The sequence below is a fragment of the Mobula hypostoma genome, chromosome 19, assembly GCF_963921235.1.
Source record: "Mobula hypostoma chromosome 19, sMobHyp1.1, whole genome shotgun sequence".
NCBI classification, from domain to species: Eukaryota; Metazoa; Chordata; class Chondrichthyes; order Myliobatiformes; family Myliobatidae; genus Mobula; species Mobula hypostoma.
The window spans coordinates 53,517,466-53,534,717 of NC_086115.1; the positions used below are offsets into that span (position 1 = coordinate 53,517,466).

At 38.7% G+C, this 17,252-nt stretch overlaps 1 protein-coding gene across 13 annotated transcripts in view; it reads right to left on the reverse strand.

Annotated features, from left to right (window-relative positions):
• The window catches only part of LOC134359048 (uncharacterized), a 279,403-nt gene that overhangs the window by 127,179 nt on the left and 134,972 nt on the right, over window positions 1-17,252 (reverse strand). For 12 of the 13 annotated variants that reach the window (XM_063071897.1, XM_063071898.1, XM_063071901.1 and 9 more), the window contains 2 exons: window positions 13,869-13,976; window positions 1,939-2,064 (listed from right to left, as the gene is read on the reverse strand). In XM_063071897.1, coding sequence (XP_062927967.1) covers window positions 1,939-2,064; window positions 13,869-13,976 — 234 coding nt within the window. The remainder of the gene's footprint in view (window positions 1-1,938; window positions 2,065-13,868; window positions 13,977-17,252) is intronic. The other variant, XM_063071899.1, reaches the window with a different exon arrangement.

Consider the following 17,252-nt stretch of genomic DNA (forward strand, 5'->3'; position numbering starts at 1 on the left):
TACTAGAAGCAATGTTGGTGAACATGAGCAGCTTTTACCGAGCTTCTCCAGGGAAATCGTGCTTTTCGTAACGACGCAGGAGCTCACATACATTAAGGTTAGTAGCTAAAAGCAGTGGAATCCAGTTTGTGACACAGTATCTACAACAGTTGTTTGAAAGAGGATAGCAGTAGTGGAGGAAAAAGCCACTGAGACCCACAGCCCACACCAGCTGTGCAACAAGAGCACCCGCTCCCACCCCCACCAGCTCCAGACATCACTGACAGGAGAGTTTAAGCACAGCATAAATAACTTTGTAGACAGAGCTGTAACAGGCGTCACCTACAAATGCTGCTAGCTCACACTTCTCTCTTTTGAACATTGTATGTGTTCTCCTCACCCTATCTTCCACGTTTTGGTTTCCAGCACTCTCCAGGCACATGACAGAAAAGAGTGGAGATCCCGTGGCCTCAAGCAGATGTCCTTTTTCAGATTTTGATATTAACTTCTCCTTGGCTGCTACTTTCTATCACTTGCTCTTTGACATCTAGCCAGATGTGTTTGATCTAGAAATTGCACTTATTTGCTCAGCGGCCTCATATCATCCCTCAGGGCCAGGGAACTGAAATTTATGTCAGTAATTCCCTTCCTCCACAATAAGCTCGTGCTCTTGCCCTATAAATCAAAGCTTCCTTTGTGTTATATATCAGAATGCTGTCTGTGCGTATGCTTGCTAAGGTCCACACTGATGTACTGACTTGTAAAGCTGGATGAACACAATATTCTGACATCCTTTGTCTCATTCCAAAGCATATTCACTACATCATCAAGCAGGATAATACACTACATTGTTCTTTTAGATAAGTGATCAATTACAGCCATAAAAATTAACTGGAGTACATAGAGGGTGATTCTTCCTATACTGTGTGAAGACACGTGATGCCTCTTACTTGCTTAATCGAGTTTTAATAGAGTTACATATTTCTGCCTAACATGCAGCAGATGAGAAAATCTCCAATTCAATGTTTGCCAACTGTTATAGTCAGGCTAATATTAGAATTCTAGGAAATCTTATAACTTTCTTGGAATGATGGCAGCCTTTGTAAAAGGCTTCTAGATTGACATTGTTGACTGCATTATCAGCCTTTCAGTACTGAAACAACCAATGAAATTACCCTGCCCGGTCCAGGCATGATTTGTGTCTCTTGTACTTCTGCTCTTCGTTCTATATAAGCCTTTATCATCACTACACATGTAAGCTTCGCGTAATCTTTATTAGCATGCAAATCCTTACGTGAGAAGCAAAAACTTAACTTACTTCAGAACTAACGTTTTACTTCCTCTTAAGGGAACCAAAGAAAAGGAAGTGAGAACTTTTCCAATTGACAATCAAACACCACGTTCAACTGCCAGAATTCCACATATTGTGCTAAATGACAGTCAAAAATCAAAATATAAATTAAGAAGGAAAAATTTACTTTTGATTTTCCAGATCAAGTGAGTCATAACGGCCATGAAAGAAAAGGTATCCTGCCATTGATTTAAAGTAACAAACCAACATAAATAGTCCAAGTTAGATTTTACATTAAACAAATGGTAATAACATAAAGTTTACAATTTGGTTTGTTTCCCAATGGATCTGAAAGCAGGAAGTACCACATTGTGGGCTGAAGGGCCTGTACTGTGCTGTACTATTCTATGTTAAAAGTACAAAGATCAATTTGCAAGTAAGGGTTGAAAGTTGTTATGTAGTGGAAACTACTTAGACTTATGAATGGAAGTCAATGGAAGGCTTTCTGTCATATGAGTGACGTAAAGAAACTATTTAACTAACATCTAATCATTTATCCAGCTACGAAATGTAACACATATTTAGCAATGTCATGGATGTAAATACAGAGGAGTGAGGTTCTATTTTAAAATATTAAGTTTATAACAATGTATAGAAATGTGCAGCACCTTAATGCAGACTGCTCAGTGTCATCCTGGAGTAAAATATTGTTGTCCTGTACAGAGGAGTTAACAGCAGGAATTGGTAGTTCAGAGGTACAGTCTGTGTCTTTGATGTCACTAGGCACAGAGGAGCTGGTAATAAAAATAATGACAATTAAAAACTTTGCATCGTGTAAAGAAATGTCAGTAAGTCTTCCAAAAATAATCCCTGTGAACAAATAACTTGTCCAAGCACTTCAGCCAACAAGTCTCAGAATGGACTGAAAATTGAAAAGACAAGTGGTAGGAATAAAGACTGCTTTTGTAGATCCCCAAGCCTTTTTAAAAATAACACATAGAAGCAAATCTGCTACAGATGCACTGTTAATACAAGGCCAAAATATGCCATTTATTTTGAAAATTGAAAGGCGGAAAGAAAAGGTAGTCCTAATTTCAGATTCTGAGTACTTTTGGTGTTTTCCTTTAGAAGGAGATCAATATAGGAAGAATGATAATATTATAGACAGGGAGCTCCAGCTAAGGTTTAAGTTGTACAATTACAAAACGACTGACCTCAACTGTAAAAAATTCCATCAGCTGTTATCTGCCTTCGAATTGGAACAATTTAGAGTGCTTATCTTGTAACAATAACACTTATAGTGATAACCATGTGAAGAAGGCAGAGGAGAGATGATGGAGTAATTGCCCAGTTATTCAAGATTGGTTCTCACATTGCCAAAATGGTTGAGATTTTTTAATGTAAATAATTTGATTTTAACGTTACAGTTTTCTGGAGGAATTGTTGATTCTGCTGGGAGAACTTAATGTAGTTTTGTTTTTGCTTTGCAGTTTAATAAAATTGTGTTTTCTGAATAAACTGACTCTCTGTTGTGAGTCATATATGTCACCCCCACCTCTAATTATTAGCTGATATGGTGTTGTCAAAAGGTACCCTGAATTTTTAGCCCTGGAAAGGAAAATTTAATCTTGTGCAAGTCACACAACTAACTCCACCATGGATGGTCCCAAGCCCCGCTGCAAAAGCAGGAGGGTTGTGCATGGAGCCAGCAAACCAATCCTGTAAAAACCCAGAGTTACAGGTACACCAACAGAAGCTCTGAAGGCCTCATCCCTGGAAGAGGAAGCATATCCAAAGAAGGGCTACACCTGGGGACAATTTGAAAGACTGGCCCAGGAGAGAGGACACTGGCAAGCTGCTGTACTGGTTTATGTCTCAGTTAGGGTGATGGGCTAACAAGAAGAAGCAGAATTCACACAACTACAGGAAAACGTCAACTTAGTTTAGGAACTATGATGAAAGTATTTCAACACTAGTGGTAACAATGAACATATTTTAAACTTCGTTGTATTAAACACAACTACAATTTTATTGCCAACCAAACTTGAACCATTTTGTACTTTATTAAGACTATAAGACACGAGAGCAGAATTAGGTAATTTGGCTCATTGAATCTGCTCCACCATTTCATTATAGCTGATCGATTTCCCTCTCAAATCCATTTTCCTGCCTCCCCACTATAACCTTTCACGCTCTGACTAACCAAGAACCTATCAATCTCTGCCTGAAAGGCACCTAGTGACCCAGCCTCTATAGCCAGCTGTGGCAATGAATTCCACAAATTCACCATCCTCTGGCTAAAGAAATCCCTCCTCATCTCTGTTCCAATGGTGTCCCTCTATTATAAGGCTGTGCCCTATGCTCCTAGACAACCCACCAAAGGAAACATCCTCTTCACATCCATTCTATCAAGGCTTTCAAAGTTGGACGGGTTTAAATGAGATCCTCCCTCATTCTTCTAAATCCTAGCGAGTGTAGGCCCAGAGCTTTCAATGGCTGCTTATATGATAACCCTTTCATTTCCAGAATCAATCTCGTGAATCTACTCTGGACCCTCCCCAATGTCACCACAATATAAACAGACCATGATTCTTTCTGAGCTTGTAGAGACTAATTTTGTTTTCCTTCGGTTTTTGTATAAACATATCAGGGCTTTGTCTTATCTCAAGAATCATAGCATCCTAAAATGTAGAGGTAAGTGTCTTGTTGAGATCAGAGCAAATTGCAAATTAAGAAGGCACTATCATAAAATATGTTGGTCAGGTTCCACCTACAATAACTGTTATATTAGCAATTATAACATGTTTAAAACATTTTGTGATAAAGCAGGTTAGGACTTCATTGATCAGCAAACCATCACACATCATCATTGATATGATAGGTGGCTTTCAAAATAATTAATCCCATGGCCCAATTGTATAGCAACTTCCATTTATATAGCACTTTTAAGATTTTAAAACATCTCAGTTGGAACTGCCAGTTCAAACAAAATTTGGGATCAAAAAAATATAAAGGAAAGAAAGAATGTGAAGGGCTAAACGTGGGCAAATCGGACTAGTTTAGATGGGCATCTTGTGATTACAAAGCTGTGTTACTCCAGCTGTGTCTTCTTTCTTCCCAGTCCCTTACTCTGAGTTTCGCTGGAGCCATGTAAACTCCAGAAAACAGCATCTCATCTTTTTATTTGGGCACATTTCAACTTCTGGATTCAACAATGCAACAATTTTAATTAAAAGCATTGATCACACTTTTATTTCAGATTTCCAGAGTAACTTCAGATAACTATTCTTGTTTGAACTTTCATTAAAATAGATTATGGACCCTTTTCTCATTTAATCTCTCCTGTTTTCTATTTTCTTTTTATTTCAGGTTTTCAACATCCGCGGTTATTGGCTTAAGTAAATTTCTTATCAAAGTACATGCACGTCACCACATACAACTCTGAGATTCGTTCTCTTGCAGGCATACTCAATAAATCCATGACAGATAATAACCATAATAGAATCAAAGAAAAACTTCACCAACTTGATTCTATTATGGTCATGATTCTATTATAGATTTTTTGAATATGCCCACAAAAAATGTACTTGGAAGTTGTACTTTATCCATATTAACAGTTAAAAATTATACCAATCTACTTTCTGGAACAAGCTGGTTTCAGAACGTAACACTGAAATGAATTGTAACTACACTTAGAAATGGTTTATCACTGTTAGTACTAACACTATAGAAATAAAGCCAATTAAATAAAACAAACAGTTAAAAACCAAAATGTTCAACACAATTGTTGATTACATGGTTTTCTTCCATTCTCTTTTTATGTGAGTTTGTTTTCTGTCTGACTGATCTTTGCTGTTTCATTTCCCTATAAAAAGTTGAGTCCTTCACCTACCTGGTTTCTGTTGTCTTCATCCCCTCGCTGATCAGTGGAAAGGGAGGAACAACTTGGGCTGGTATTAGGTTTCCACTGCCAAAAACTAGAGCCTTCGTTTTCTGGCACTGAAAACCTACTGTTCAGCAGTGGAAAAACCACATGCTTGTAATGTCATATCTGTGTGGAAAATATGTGTGACCAGGAAATTGCTGCTGATAACAGTGACATAGAATGCCTCAGGCAGGAATACAAATGTGTCATTGACACACTAAAAGCTAACAAAGTAGAGCTGGCATAATTCTGTGCCGGTATCAATAATACACAGATTGGGGAAAGTAAGGGGTGTTTAACTTTAAATAAGACAATGGAGCAAAAAAACCCCACAAAATAAAAACAATAAAACTAAAATAAAATGGCCAGGGAAAACTGGCCTTGAGAGACCTCAGAGTTTGTGTTATATATCAGAGGAAGAGCTTGTCATGAAGTCAAGCTGCTTGACACGGACATAGTCAATTATCTAAGTAAATCCATCTCCTAAATACAGTGAAAGGCCTTCAGACCAGGCAAAACTCATAGTGGTACTAATATACTGCATTTACCCTTGAACCCAAAAATGAAGCAAAAATTATGGTGCAGAGAAAGATTCTTCTGTCATTATTCTTCAGATCTGTCGGCTCTAGCCATCCCCACCAGATGTTTAATGTAATCCAGAAGCCTAGATTAATAATCCAACAAGCAGACTTCAAATTCCATAGTAGCGGCTCTGGAATTTAAAATAGGTTAATAATCTGGATTTTGGGAAAGGAAAATGATTCTTAGCAATGATGACGGCAAAAACTATCAGATTGTTATAAAAATACATCTGGTTCACCACTGTTCTTGAGGGAGGATACATCTACCATCCTTTTATCCTGTCAGGATTTATGGGACCATTGGCCCACTTTTAGTACTTAAGTTTTATGTGGCCTCTGAATTGGGCTGGAAAGCCACTTATCTTAAAGTCAATAAAGGATTTTATGAATTAATTTACTTAGAGATACAGGTCCTTCCAGCTCACAGAGCCCACACCACCTAGTTACACCCATTTGACGCACTAACCTGTAAGTCTTTAAAATGTGTGAGGAAACCACAACACCCAGAGAAAAGCCACATGGTTGCCGGGAGAAGGTACAAACTCCTTATCAACAGCGGTGGAATTGAACCCAGGTTGCTAGCACTGTAACAAGTACTTGACTCGCAGCAAAACCCTAAACCAGAAAAATATTGGGAGATACCCAAGCAGGAAGTCCAATGTAGCCCAGGTTAATTAAACCCAAAATGGGATGGGGTCCAAGCCTTCAAGAGTTGAGTGCACAAACACCTATCATCTCTGGGAGGGAAGTCACATGCTTCTCCATAAGCTATCATGAAGGGGACCAGGATGGCGATGCTTGGTTGTTGGTAGGTAGGGTTAATACCTGACTTTCAAGAGCACCTGTGAATTAAGTTCCGGCTGGACTTAGTCCTTAAACTGCTGGAGAACAGCGTGGAAAGAACAGGTGCTGTTTTCTCCCAGTAGGGTTTAGTTTTTAGTTCCAAGTGCTCCTGCCACGTTTTGTCACCCTGCAACCTTATCCTTCAATCTCTTTGAATTATGGAGGACAGCATGTGTATGAATGTCTCTCTCTAGCAGACCTCATCGTGATCATCATGACTCCAGTATTTCTACTATTTTTTAATGTTTCTTAATTGTACACATGATATTTTTGCGTTCTATCGCTGAGCAGCAGTGAAACATCTGATTGGCCTATTGGAGTTCTCTTTGGGAACTAGTTGACTTGATCAGCATTTCTGATCTGGCTATTGTTCACGATTGCATTTAATAAAAAAAATTGTGATGTTAGAAATCCCGCGGAGGGATGAAAACGAGGTTTCCTGATTTAAAAAAAGAGGGCGGGGTGGGCTGGAGGCAGGACGGACGAGGAGAGAAACGCAGCAATGATTAGAAGCTGAAGACATGAACTGTGAAGAGTGGAATTAGTAGTGAGTATCTTTACCCTACTAACTTGAAACCCTCAGGGCGAAATCCCTGGAGGAGAGACAATAGCGAAAGAAGATTTATTGAAGCTACAGCATGCAGCAGCTATAACGAGACAATATCGGCAGAGACCAGTATCCAAAAGCCCTACCGCGTAGTCAGGAATTAATAAAATCATACCAAGGCACTTGGTACAAGTTTTGGTACAAGTTTGTGAATTGACTTTCTGTGGATGCTAAACTATTTCATTCCAACGAAACCAAGACACAAGACGGCAAGCCACCCAAGTTGAAGAACCAATGCGGAAACAAAATGTGTAATGACGCAGAGGATTTAATACGGTTGGATATACAAGTTTATTTTCATTCGAAGAATCCAAATTTGATTCTCTGCAAGATCTGATCATTTTTGCAAAGACATTGATAAATTACTAAATGAGATTTACTTTGTTTAAGGGTTGTGATTTTGGAGAATTGTCGTGACAGGAGTTACACGGTGTATATATAATATTTGAATTTGAATTTAAACTTGTAGATATACTGCCTGGAACTGAAACTGAAGTTAACTATAATACTTGAGAATAGGAATTATATTTGGTTTTCTAACTAACTAGGGACAAGTAAAAGGAAAGTTGAGTTTGTAAACTTTTAAATAGGAAATAACACTAGATCTAATTAGTTAGAGAAATTGGAGTAGCAAAGGTTATTCTGAGGAATATCACTGATTCTAACTAAACAGGAATTTGGCTCTTGTTGGTATCTAAGATTTGGAACCAAAACAGAAGGTTTGAATTTTGAATTGCTTTTGCTCATGTAAATATTTTGTACATATTGTTGTTTTCTCATAAACAAAACTTATTTCCGATACCTAGAACCTTCTGATGGCCTAATAGCACCTAGTGTAATTTGGTTTTCTCAAAAGAGTGCAGCAACTAGTCACACACGATACGACTGGTATTACACAGGTGTTACACCAATAAAAGACAATTCAATTAAATTTTTCCACTTGTTTCTAGACTGGAGGTGTACGTGTTTGAAGGATATTTTGTCTTTGTGATAAACTGTATTTTACTATAGTAGACTCAGAATATATTTGTCAGTTTACTATACTTCCTGCATTTTCAGAGATATTTGTTAAATCCAGTAAAAGATTATGGACTCAACAGCAGAAAAGTGCTAAGGTCAATGGAACTTCAGGATTCTTTGTGGACTGTGTACCTTACCCGGCAATTATGTTTTTAAACGAACTACCACAAATGCACAAAGGAAATGAACTGCAATTCCTCTTCCAGTTTTCATTTCTTGCCTACAATGGAGTAATTTGCTTTGCCCCTACTAGGTTAATGAAGAGGGTCGCATTTCAAGATGGCCCTGATCAATGTCCAGATTTTGTACTTCCTTTGCAGAGGTTCACAAGGTAGAAAAATCTATCAGGAATTTGACTCTAGGGATCCTCCACATGTAAAATACATGGCAATGAAGCTTGGCTGATTCTACCACAGGTTCCCAATCTGGGGTCCATGGACCCCTTGCTTAATGGTATTGATCTATGGCATGAAAAAGGCTGGGATCCCCTGTTCTAGATTAATCTTGAGATTCAGCACACTCTCCTCCCCGATCCTTTTTGCTGTAATGTTGGGGAAAGTTCTGACAGATTCTAGATATATTGTATAATAGCTGGACCACGAGTTGACATTAAACTGTTTTAGACCTAAACCACTGGTAAAGTATAATGTTATAATAGTCTTTAAAAGTTACAGGATAAAATCGATCTTTTGAGTTCTATTTGAACATTGATTAGATATCATATTCATTAACAATGTTATATGATGAGTTTCTTAAAACTGGCTGGTCATTAAATCCACTGATAGTACACATCTATTAGCAAATAAGTGATGTATAATGGAATTGCATTTACATTCAGTAGGACTAGTCTTTGAATTGCTTGGCTTACAGTGAAACTAAATAGCCACATTGTTTCAGAAGCAAACAGAAATGTGCAGAAACAAAAGTCTGAAATATTCAAGGATGAAGCTTTAATTCGTATGGGTTCTAAAAGCTGTGTTAGTATTTGATTTTTTTTATAATGTATGACAATGAAAAAGTATTTTTAGTTTCCAGCCTTTAACAAGGTTGCCAACATGCACCAATAGTACATGGAAATGAACTAATGCCACATGTAGACACGAGATCTGCTAAAACTGAAAAGATTTAAAGTATTTTAAAATAGCCGTCATAGTAGATTAAACTGGGCATTTAGAATTGCTCACATTTGTTCAACAACAATTAAGTCCTTATGGCTAATTATGAAATTCTTTTCCTTTCAGCTCCAAATATTTTCTACTTCTAATTAATTTGCCATTTTACCTTTCCTTTGCTTAGCTGAACTGCACAGTTACTGTTCATAAGTCCGATGTAACTTGACGAAAATGCTACATTCAAAAGGTGAATAGTATATATTTTTGTTTAAGATATCCATTTTCTGAATTAGGACAGGGATTTAGAGAAAAAATATTTTGAACACGAGACCTGTCTGCATTCCTAGGATTAAATCTACAATCTAGAAAAGTACACGACCTAGAAATTCAATCACATTGCATTATTTTCGCAGTGAATAACTGAAATAAGAACTTTGAATGACATGAAATTTTCCCACAGTCAATGCCGACTAGTACATGCATTGAGTAATATCATGTAATATCACTTTTGAAATATTACTCTATGATTTCCTGGAGTGATTATTGCTGCTCATCGCCGGGACAACCAGGTTTTCATAGCACAGCACCAAACTAGAGCCCTATCTAAAATGTGTCCATTGATGCCCTGTGATTCATTGTCTCCTGCCTATCCTGGTCCATAGTACCAACACGGTATTCACTAACTTCTAAATCCCTGGCTCCCTGACACCCAAGTGGTCCTAAGCCTCTAACGCCTTAGTCCCTGAAGGTCTTTAACTCCTGCACCTCCACCACCACCCCCTCCCCCACCCCTGCACTGCCGATAAAGATCTTTGCTCTCTTCCCACTCTCCTAAAAGCACCTAGCCTCAGAAAGTTAAGACAAACTTCTCCACCCATTCCCATCAGGAACTAATGAAATTTCTGTTGGTCGTTTTTCCCTACTATAGAGTTATACAGCACAGAAACAGGTCCATCAGACCACAATATCCATTAGGCGCTTATTTGCATGAATCCTAATTGTATTCTCCCAATGCTCCCTTGAAATTATCCCAATAATGCACCATTCAGTACACATGAAAGCAGGGGTTCCCAATCTGGGGTCCACAGATACCTTGGTTAATGCTATTGGTCCATGGCATAAAAGTGGCCAGGAACCCCTGCATTACAGGTAATTTTATAGAGGCCAATTAATCTTCAAACCTTGACATATTTGGCAAAAATCAAATTGTCAGAGGAGTTCAGTGTGTCAGAAGCATCTGTGGAGGGAAAGGAATGGCTGACATATTGAATTAAGACCCTGCATCAGACAACTTGATGCAAGTCTTGCAGGTAGCTAGCAGAATTTCCTTTGAATTTCAATCTCCTTATAGTAGGGAGGAGGAGAAGATGGCGGCACGCCTGAGTGTGCGCAGCCCTCTGGTGAAAAATAATATCATATCTGTTAAATAGGGGCCATGGACAATTCTGATTTGATGGAGAAGGGACGTGAAAGCACAGAGGAACATCTGGAGAAATTTCTGAAACGCCCGTTCGCTGCTGTCGTTACTGTGTGGTCGGGAATCTTTTGGAGGGTAGGCCTCAAAATCCTCGGCCTTGCCTGCTTTTGGCGACCGAAGAGGAGGTCGAATCGTTCGGACAGAGATGGCGCTCAGTACTCGGTGTCGGAGAGCTGATCAGAGCTCGAAGTTTTTGGATGACCCAGAGTCGGATTGCAGTCAGCATGGCAGGGAGAGTTTTTCTTCTTTCTCCCGTCTGCGTGAGATGTGGGACATTTGAGAAACTTTGAACTTTACTCATGGACTTTTTCATCAAGTTATGGTATTGTTGCACTGTTTGTAACTATATGTTATAATTATGTGGTTTTGTCAGTTTTTTCAGTCTTGGTCCGTCCTGTGTTTTGTGATATCACACCGGAGGAAATAATGTATCATTTCTTAATGCACCAGCATTACTAAATGACGATAAAAGAGGACTACGTGTCTTCATAATCTAATCTAAATGGACAGTGGATTTGTTGACCATGAACAAGTAATACAATCTTCAGTATTACATTCAATTATAAAACTTACCAAAATCTTTTGAAAATAAATTCAATTACAGTGTTATTGCATTTGAAGATGGATTTTTGTTTAACGAAATCTCCTCACAACCATTTTGTGCTGCTTCACATCACTGCAGAAACTCAGCCAGACACATCTGAATGCAGGTCACACTTCGGACCTTCATAACAAAGCAAGGCCTGATAGGGTGTATGAAGGGATGATGAAGGTCTCGAAGAGGAGGGTCATAGTCTCAAGATTAAGGATGGCCATTTATAGATTGACAGAAATTTCTTCAACCCAGTTCACAGATTTTGAGATGTTAAAGAAGACAAGTGATAAAGGGTTAACACAAATCACACATTTCAAAATAAGCAATGATATTGTTGAACGGTGAAGTAGGTACGAGGAGTCCAAGGGGCTATCATCACTCTCGTCATTATGTGCTGGCTGTGTTGTATGACATACTGTAGGTGATCACGGTCTTTGACTATGATTGTTCTTGGTAATTTTTTCTACAGAAGTAGTTTGCCATCGCTGCCTTCTGGGTAGTGTTTTTACAAGCTGGGTGACCCCCACCAGCCATTATCTTCAGAGATTGCCTATCTGGCGTCAGTGGTCGCAAAACCAGGACCACCTGCTCCCATAACTTCACGTGACCCTAATCGGTGGGGTAAGCAGGTACTACATCTTGCCCAAAGGGTGACCTGCAGGACAGCAGAGGGAAGAAATGCCTTACACCTCGTTTGATGGAGACATATCTCCACGTCGCCACCCAAAATGGCCTACACCTGCTTCTGTGTTTTGATCTTTTTTGGATGCAAACTTTAATAATTGCTAGAAGCGACTGGCATACATGGGGCAGCACTTAGTGCAACGCTTTACAGTACCGGCCATCAGCGATCGAGGTACAATTGGGTTGTTGGGTTTCCTCTGGGTGCTCCCACGTTTCAAAGACATACAGGTGAGGTTTAGGGTTAGTACGTTCTGAGCATGCTACAGTGAAGCATGGCAATGCAGGCTGTCCCCACACTTGTGTTGCTTGTTGACACAAATGATGCAAACTTGAGAAGTAAAGGTAAAAGCTAAGCTAACCTTCACAATCTGTGCTCAGTTTTATCCAAGAAACAATGTGTATCAAGAAGGTCTGACCTAGGAAGGGTGGGACAGGTGGAGCCGGGCAGTGTTTGGGGACTCTCAAGCCTATCTATTTACAATGAAAGTCAGATTCTCTCTACGTCCTCCTGTTCCAGCTGCTTAAACTGTTAAATAAGGTACTTCCTCTGCTCCTGACAGTGTCATTTGTATGCTCCTTCAGAAGGAACAGCTGCTGAGGGTCAACAGCTCAGAACTACTTTGCTGACTTTCTCTCAAAGCAGCCCACTACCAGGCATTGATGCTCCACCCCTTTAACTCCAAACAATTGAGTGGGACTCTGAAGCCCCGACCCACCATCCCTACCAACGTCATTCCCAAACAGCTCAGGAATCTAATTTCCTCTCTTTTCATTCTTCTTACGGCCTCCGATTTTCCACCCAGCTACAATGTGTGCTAGACTCCTATCCTATATCTCCCTACACAGTAGGGCTTGGTTAGTTATCTCACACCCCACCACCAAATCTTAGCAAGACTTCGATGCTCTCCACCTCCTGCAGGGCTCTAATTCTCCTCCCCCATCCTCAACCAGACCTGGCTCCATTTCCCTCCCCAAACTAGTATAGGGTGTCAATCCCTCCCTCTAATTAGTCCAAAGTTCAAAGTAACTTATTGACAAAGTTCATATATGTCACCATATACAACCCTAAAATTCATTTCCTTATAGGCATTCACAACAGAACAAAGAAATAAAATAGAATCAATGAAAAACTATACACAAAGTCGGACAAACACCCAATGAACAAAAGACAACATATTCTGCAAATACAAAAAGAAAAACAAAATAATAACAGATAAATAAGTAATAAATAATATTGAGAACATGAGTTGTAGAGGCCTCGACAGTGAGTTGCATCAGGACTCCAAAACCCTTCTAAACACCTTCTCTCCTTCCCATTTTAACACACTCAAACACATACACACATGCCATCCCCCTATCACGGTAAGGTTCAATCCTCTGAACCACATGCTCCTCCCAATCCAAACTATTGAACTTTGACATTCTTGTAAATTCCTCGGCATTTATAGGAATCCTTTATAAGGAACCAAATGGGTCAAAAAGTGCACGGAGGCTGACTGCAAAAAAAAATCAAAAGGTCTAAAATAGGACTGTGAAAACAAAGTTCCAAAATGCAAGGCTGCATTTTTGATTCTAGATCAAAGTTGAAGAGGAAGTGATCTGAAAGCAGTATCCAAACATATGCCAAAAGCATTGGCCTGAGCTGCCTAATTGTACTCAGTACTGATGTAATTAAATTTAATTATTAAAAGTCCAGCTGATTACACAGTGAGTAAGGTAGCAATTACACTAAAATAGAGTTAAAAGTGCAGTACCTGTCAATAAAATGCTCTTGGGACTCTTGTACAGCTTCAGCATTAGTTTCAACAGGAACTGCAAACAGAGGATGTAGGGAACCTTGTTCTTCACCAGATGAAAATACACTATTGGAAAAAGAAAGACATATACTTTATGACTTTTGCAGGACTAAAAATTATGCAAAGTGATTCATGGAAGCTTCTCAACACTACTCCCATTTTACCTAATTTGTAACTGAAAAATTCAAAATCAGCGTCCATTTGATGACTCACTGAGTAATTACATCATGAGAATTGTAAAGATTATGTTTTCACAAGAGAATTTTCAACAAGCAGGCAAACGACCTAACTATGAGCCAGGCTCAATCCTTTATTCTGTATTGGGTTATGCTTTCTTCTTTCACTAATGACAGATTCATTGGTGCTACTTCATCCTCTCAGCTAAATTATCAAAAGAGGAAATACAGTCAACCAACTAGTAGGGTAGGAGAATATTATAAATTGCCTTAGCATCCTTTCCATAGTAAGGGAAAAAGTCTGCTCCTCATTACTGGTTGGCATCACTGCTCCCCTACCTGCCCCCCAATTAAAAAATCAGACAAAATTTCTGTCTGTGAGTAACATAATTCAAAATAGAGGAAAACTGAAAGAATTCAGGAATAGTTCAACAGAAGGAACCAACTTTTCTCAAACCAAGGAAAAAAGGACAAAAATAGCCTGAAAGGAACATTAAGTATTGGTGGCCATAAGGAGTGTGAGTCTGGCCACTTGTAATGGAGAAATCCTGCAAATGGAAAGGTTCTTAAGGTAGTATTATCCTCATAGTAGTATATGGTGACATTCTGTACTTTGATAATAAATGTACTTTGAATTTTGATAGGTTATAATCAAAGCACGGTCTTCTCTCATAAAGATAATAAGAACTAGAGTGAAAAACTGACACATTACTGAAATGTTCATCATAAACCTCAAAAGCTGACCATTCAGATCTGTGTGTATACTGTAAATGTTATGTTTTCACAAGAGAGTTAATTTAAATTATTTGCGGCTGTAGAAAACATTAGGCACAGGAGAAATTCGCAAGCACAGAGTCTGACATCTACTGCAATACTTTAATTCTACATTCCAATATCATTACTGAAGCATTCATTAACAAGCATTTTTATGGATGTATAACATGAAGAATAGAAGTACATTTTAGGAACAATTTGTAAATGTTTCCTGGTGCTAAGAAAGTACAAAATAAATTGGGCATTGAATGAATAGAAAATTAAGGCAGTAACATATTTATACCTTTCATATTTTCTGACATATCACTAAAGGCTCAAAGTTGGAATTTAATTGAAAACATTGTGCTTTGGACTAGATAAGCAATACCTGTCAGTTTATATTTATGTAGAATAATAAAGCGCCAATGAAACGTTGATTCATCTTCAAACTATTTACCACCACAAACATGATTTTTTTTTTCCAAATTGTTGTTCTAAATAGCTTGGACTCACTCACAGATGGCAAAACTATTTTCCCTCGATTCAGAGCTTTTGACCTATTTAATTTTTTTAACTTCTGACCTAAAAGCCTGTTGTTAATTTTTACCAGTAGAAGTTCAGTCATCAGCAGCTACAATGTAACAGCTTGCACTTCAACACTAAATTGATGATCGTAAGGAGTGTTATTCTTCAGGGCAATCATCCCTGTGTCTCATCATGGCTAACAATCAAATATTTTTTAAAAATCAGAAAGCTCAGAATATATGCCTTTCTTGTGCTTATTTTTGAAGGAAGTTCCCAGACAAGATATTCAGAAATGTGATATTCCACAATAGTGTAGTAGTTAGCACATTTCACAGTACCAATGACCTAGGTTCAATTCCCGCTGCTGCCTGCAAGGAGTTTGTAAGTTCTCCCTGTGACAGCGTGGGTTTCCTCTGGGTGCTCTAGTTTCCTCCCACAGTCTAAAGATATAACGGTTGGAAGGTTAATTGGTCATTGTAAATTCTCCTGTGATTAGGCTCGGGTTAAACTGGGAGCTGCTGGGTGGCTTGGCTTGAAGGGCTGCACAGGCCTACTCCACTCTGTTTCTCAATCAGTCAACCAATAAACAAATAGATAAATAATAAATAAATAAATGGACAGATAGATAGATGTATTGGTTTGATGGAGAAAGCAAAAGTGGGAAATGGCAGATGCAGCTGTGGCTATTTTGTAGAGCTCTTCAAGATCTCTACAACTCATGTTACCAGTATTATTTACTTATGTATTTGTACAGCATGTCTTCTTTTGCATATTGGTTGTTTGTCATTCTTTGTTCTATTGCATTTCTTTGTTCTACTGTGAATGCCTGAATGAAAATGAATCTCAGGTAGTACATTTTGACATACACGTATGTACTTTGATAATAATAAATTACTTTACTCTTCAGTGTTAAAGCGAACAATGCACTGACACAAGTCATTGTACTACATGGAAAACCAAGTGTCTTATATTCAACATTCCATGGGGATGAGATTTGGGAACCCCTACTTTTCCTCACTGGGAACATACTTGGTCCAAACCCTAAGAGAGAGGGAAACCAGAGGTCCATAAGCCAATAATCATCAGAGGACCAGATGTGGAGTGGATCAGCAACTTTAAATTCCTGGGTGACACTATCTCAGAGGACCCATCCTGGATCCATTATATAAACATAATTGCGAGAAAAGCACAACAGTGCCTCTACTTCCTGAGGAGTCTGCAGAAATTTGGCATGTCATCAAAAATCTTGGCAGACTCCTATAGCTGAGTGTTGGAAAGTGTGCTGACTGACTGCATTACAGCCTGGTATGCGGACACAAATGCCTTTGAGCAGAAAATCTTACAAAAGGTAGTGGATTCAGCCCAGTACATCATAGGTAAGAACCTCCCAACCATGGAGCACATCTACATGAAACATTGCCATAGAAAAGCAGCATCCATCATCAAAGACCCTCACCACCCAGACCATGCTCTTTTCTCACTGCAGCCATCAGGTAGAAGCTACAAGTGCCTCAGGAAGGACGCCACCAGATTCAAGAACAGTTTCTACTCCTCAACCATCAGGCTCTTGAACAAAAGGGGATAACTACACTCATTTAAGGCCTCTTTTATCTTGTTACTTGATGCTTGTTATTTATTTATTACCTATATTTGCACGGTTTGTTTACAGATCCTGTTTACAGTTACTGTTCTACAGATTTGCTGAGTATGCTCGCAGAAAAAGAATCTCAGGGTTGTATGTGGTGACGTGTATGTACGCTGATAATAAATGTTACTTTGACCTTGGAACTTCAACTATCTCCCTTTATTGCTTTTAATCACTCTGATGCTGTTTTACCTTTATGGAGCTTTTCCTGTGTACTTTCCTAAATCCCATCTCAGACCAATG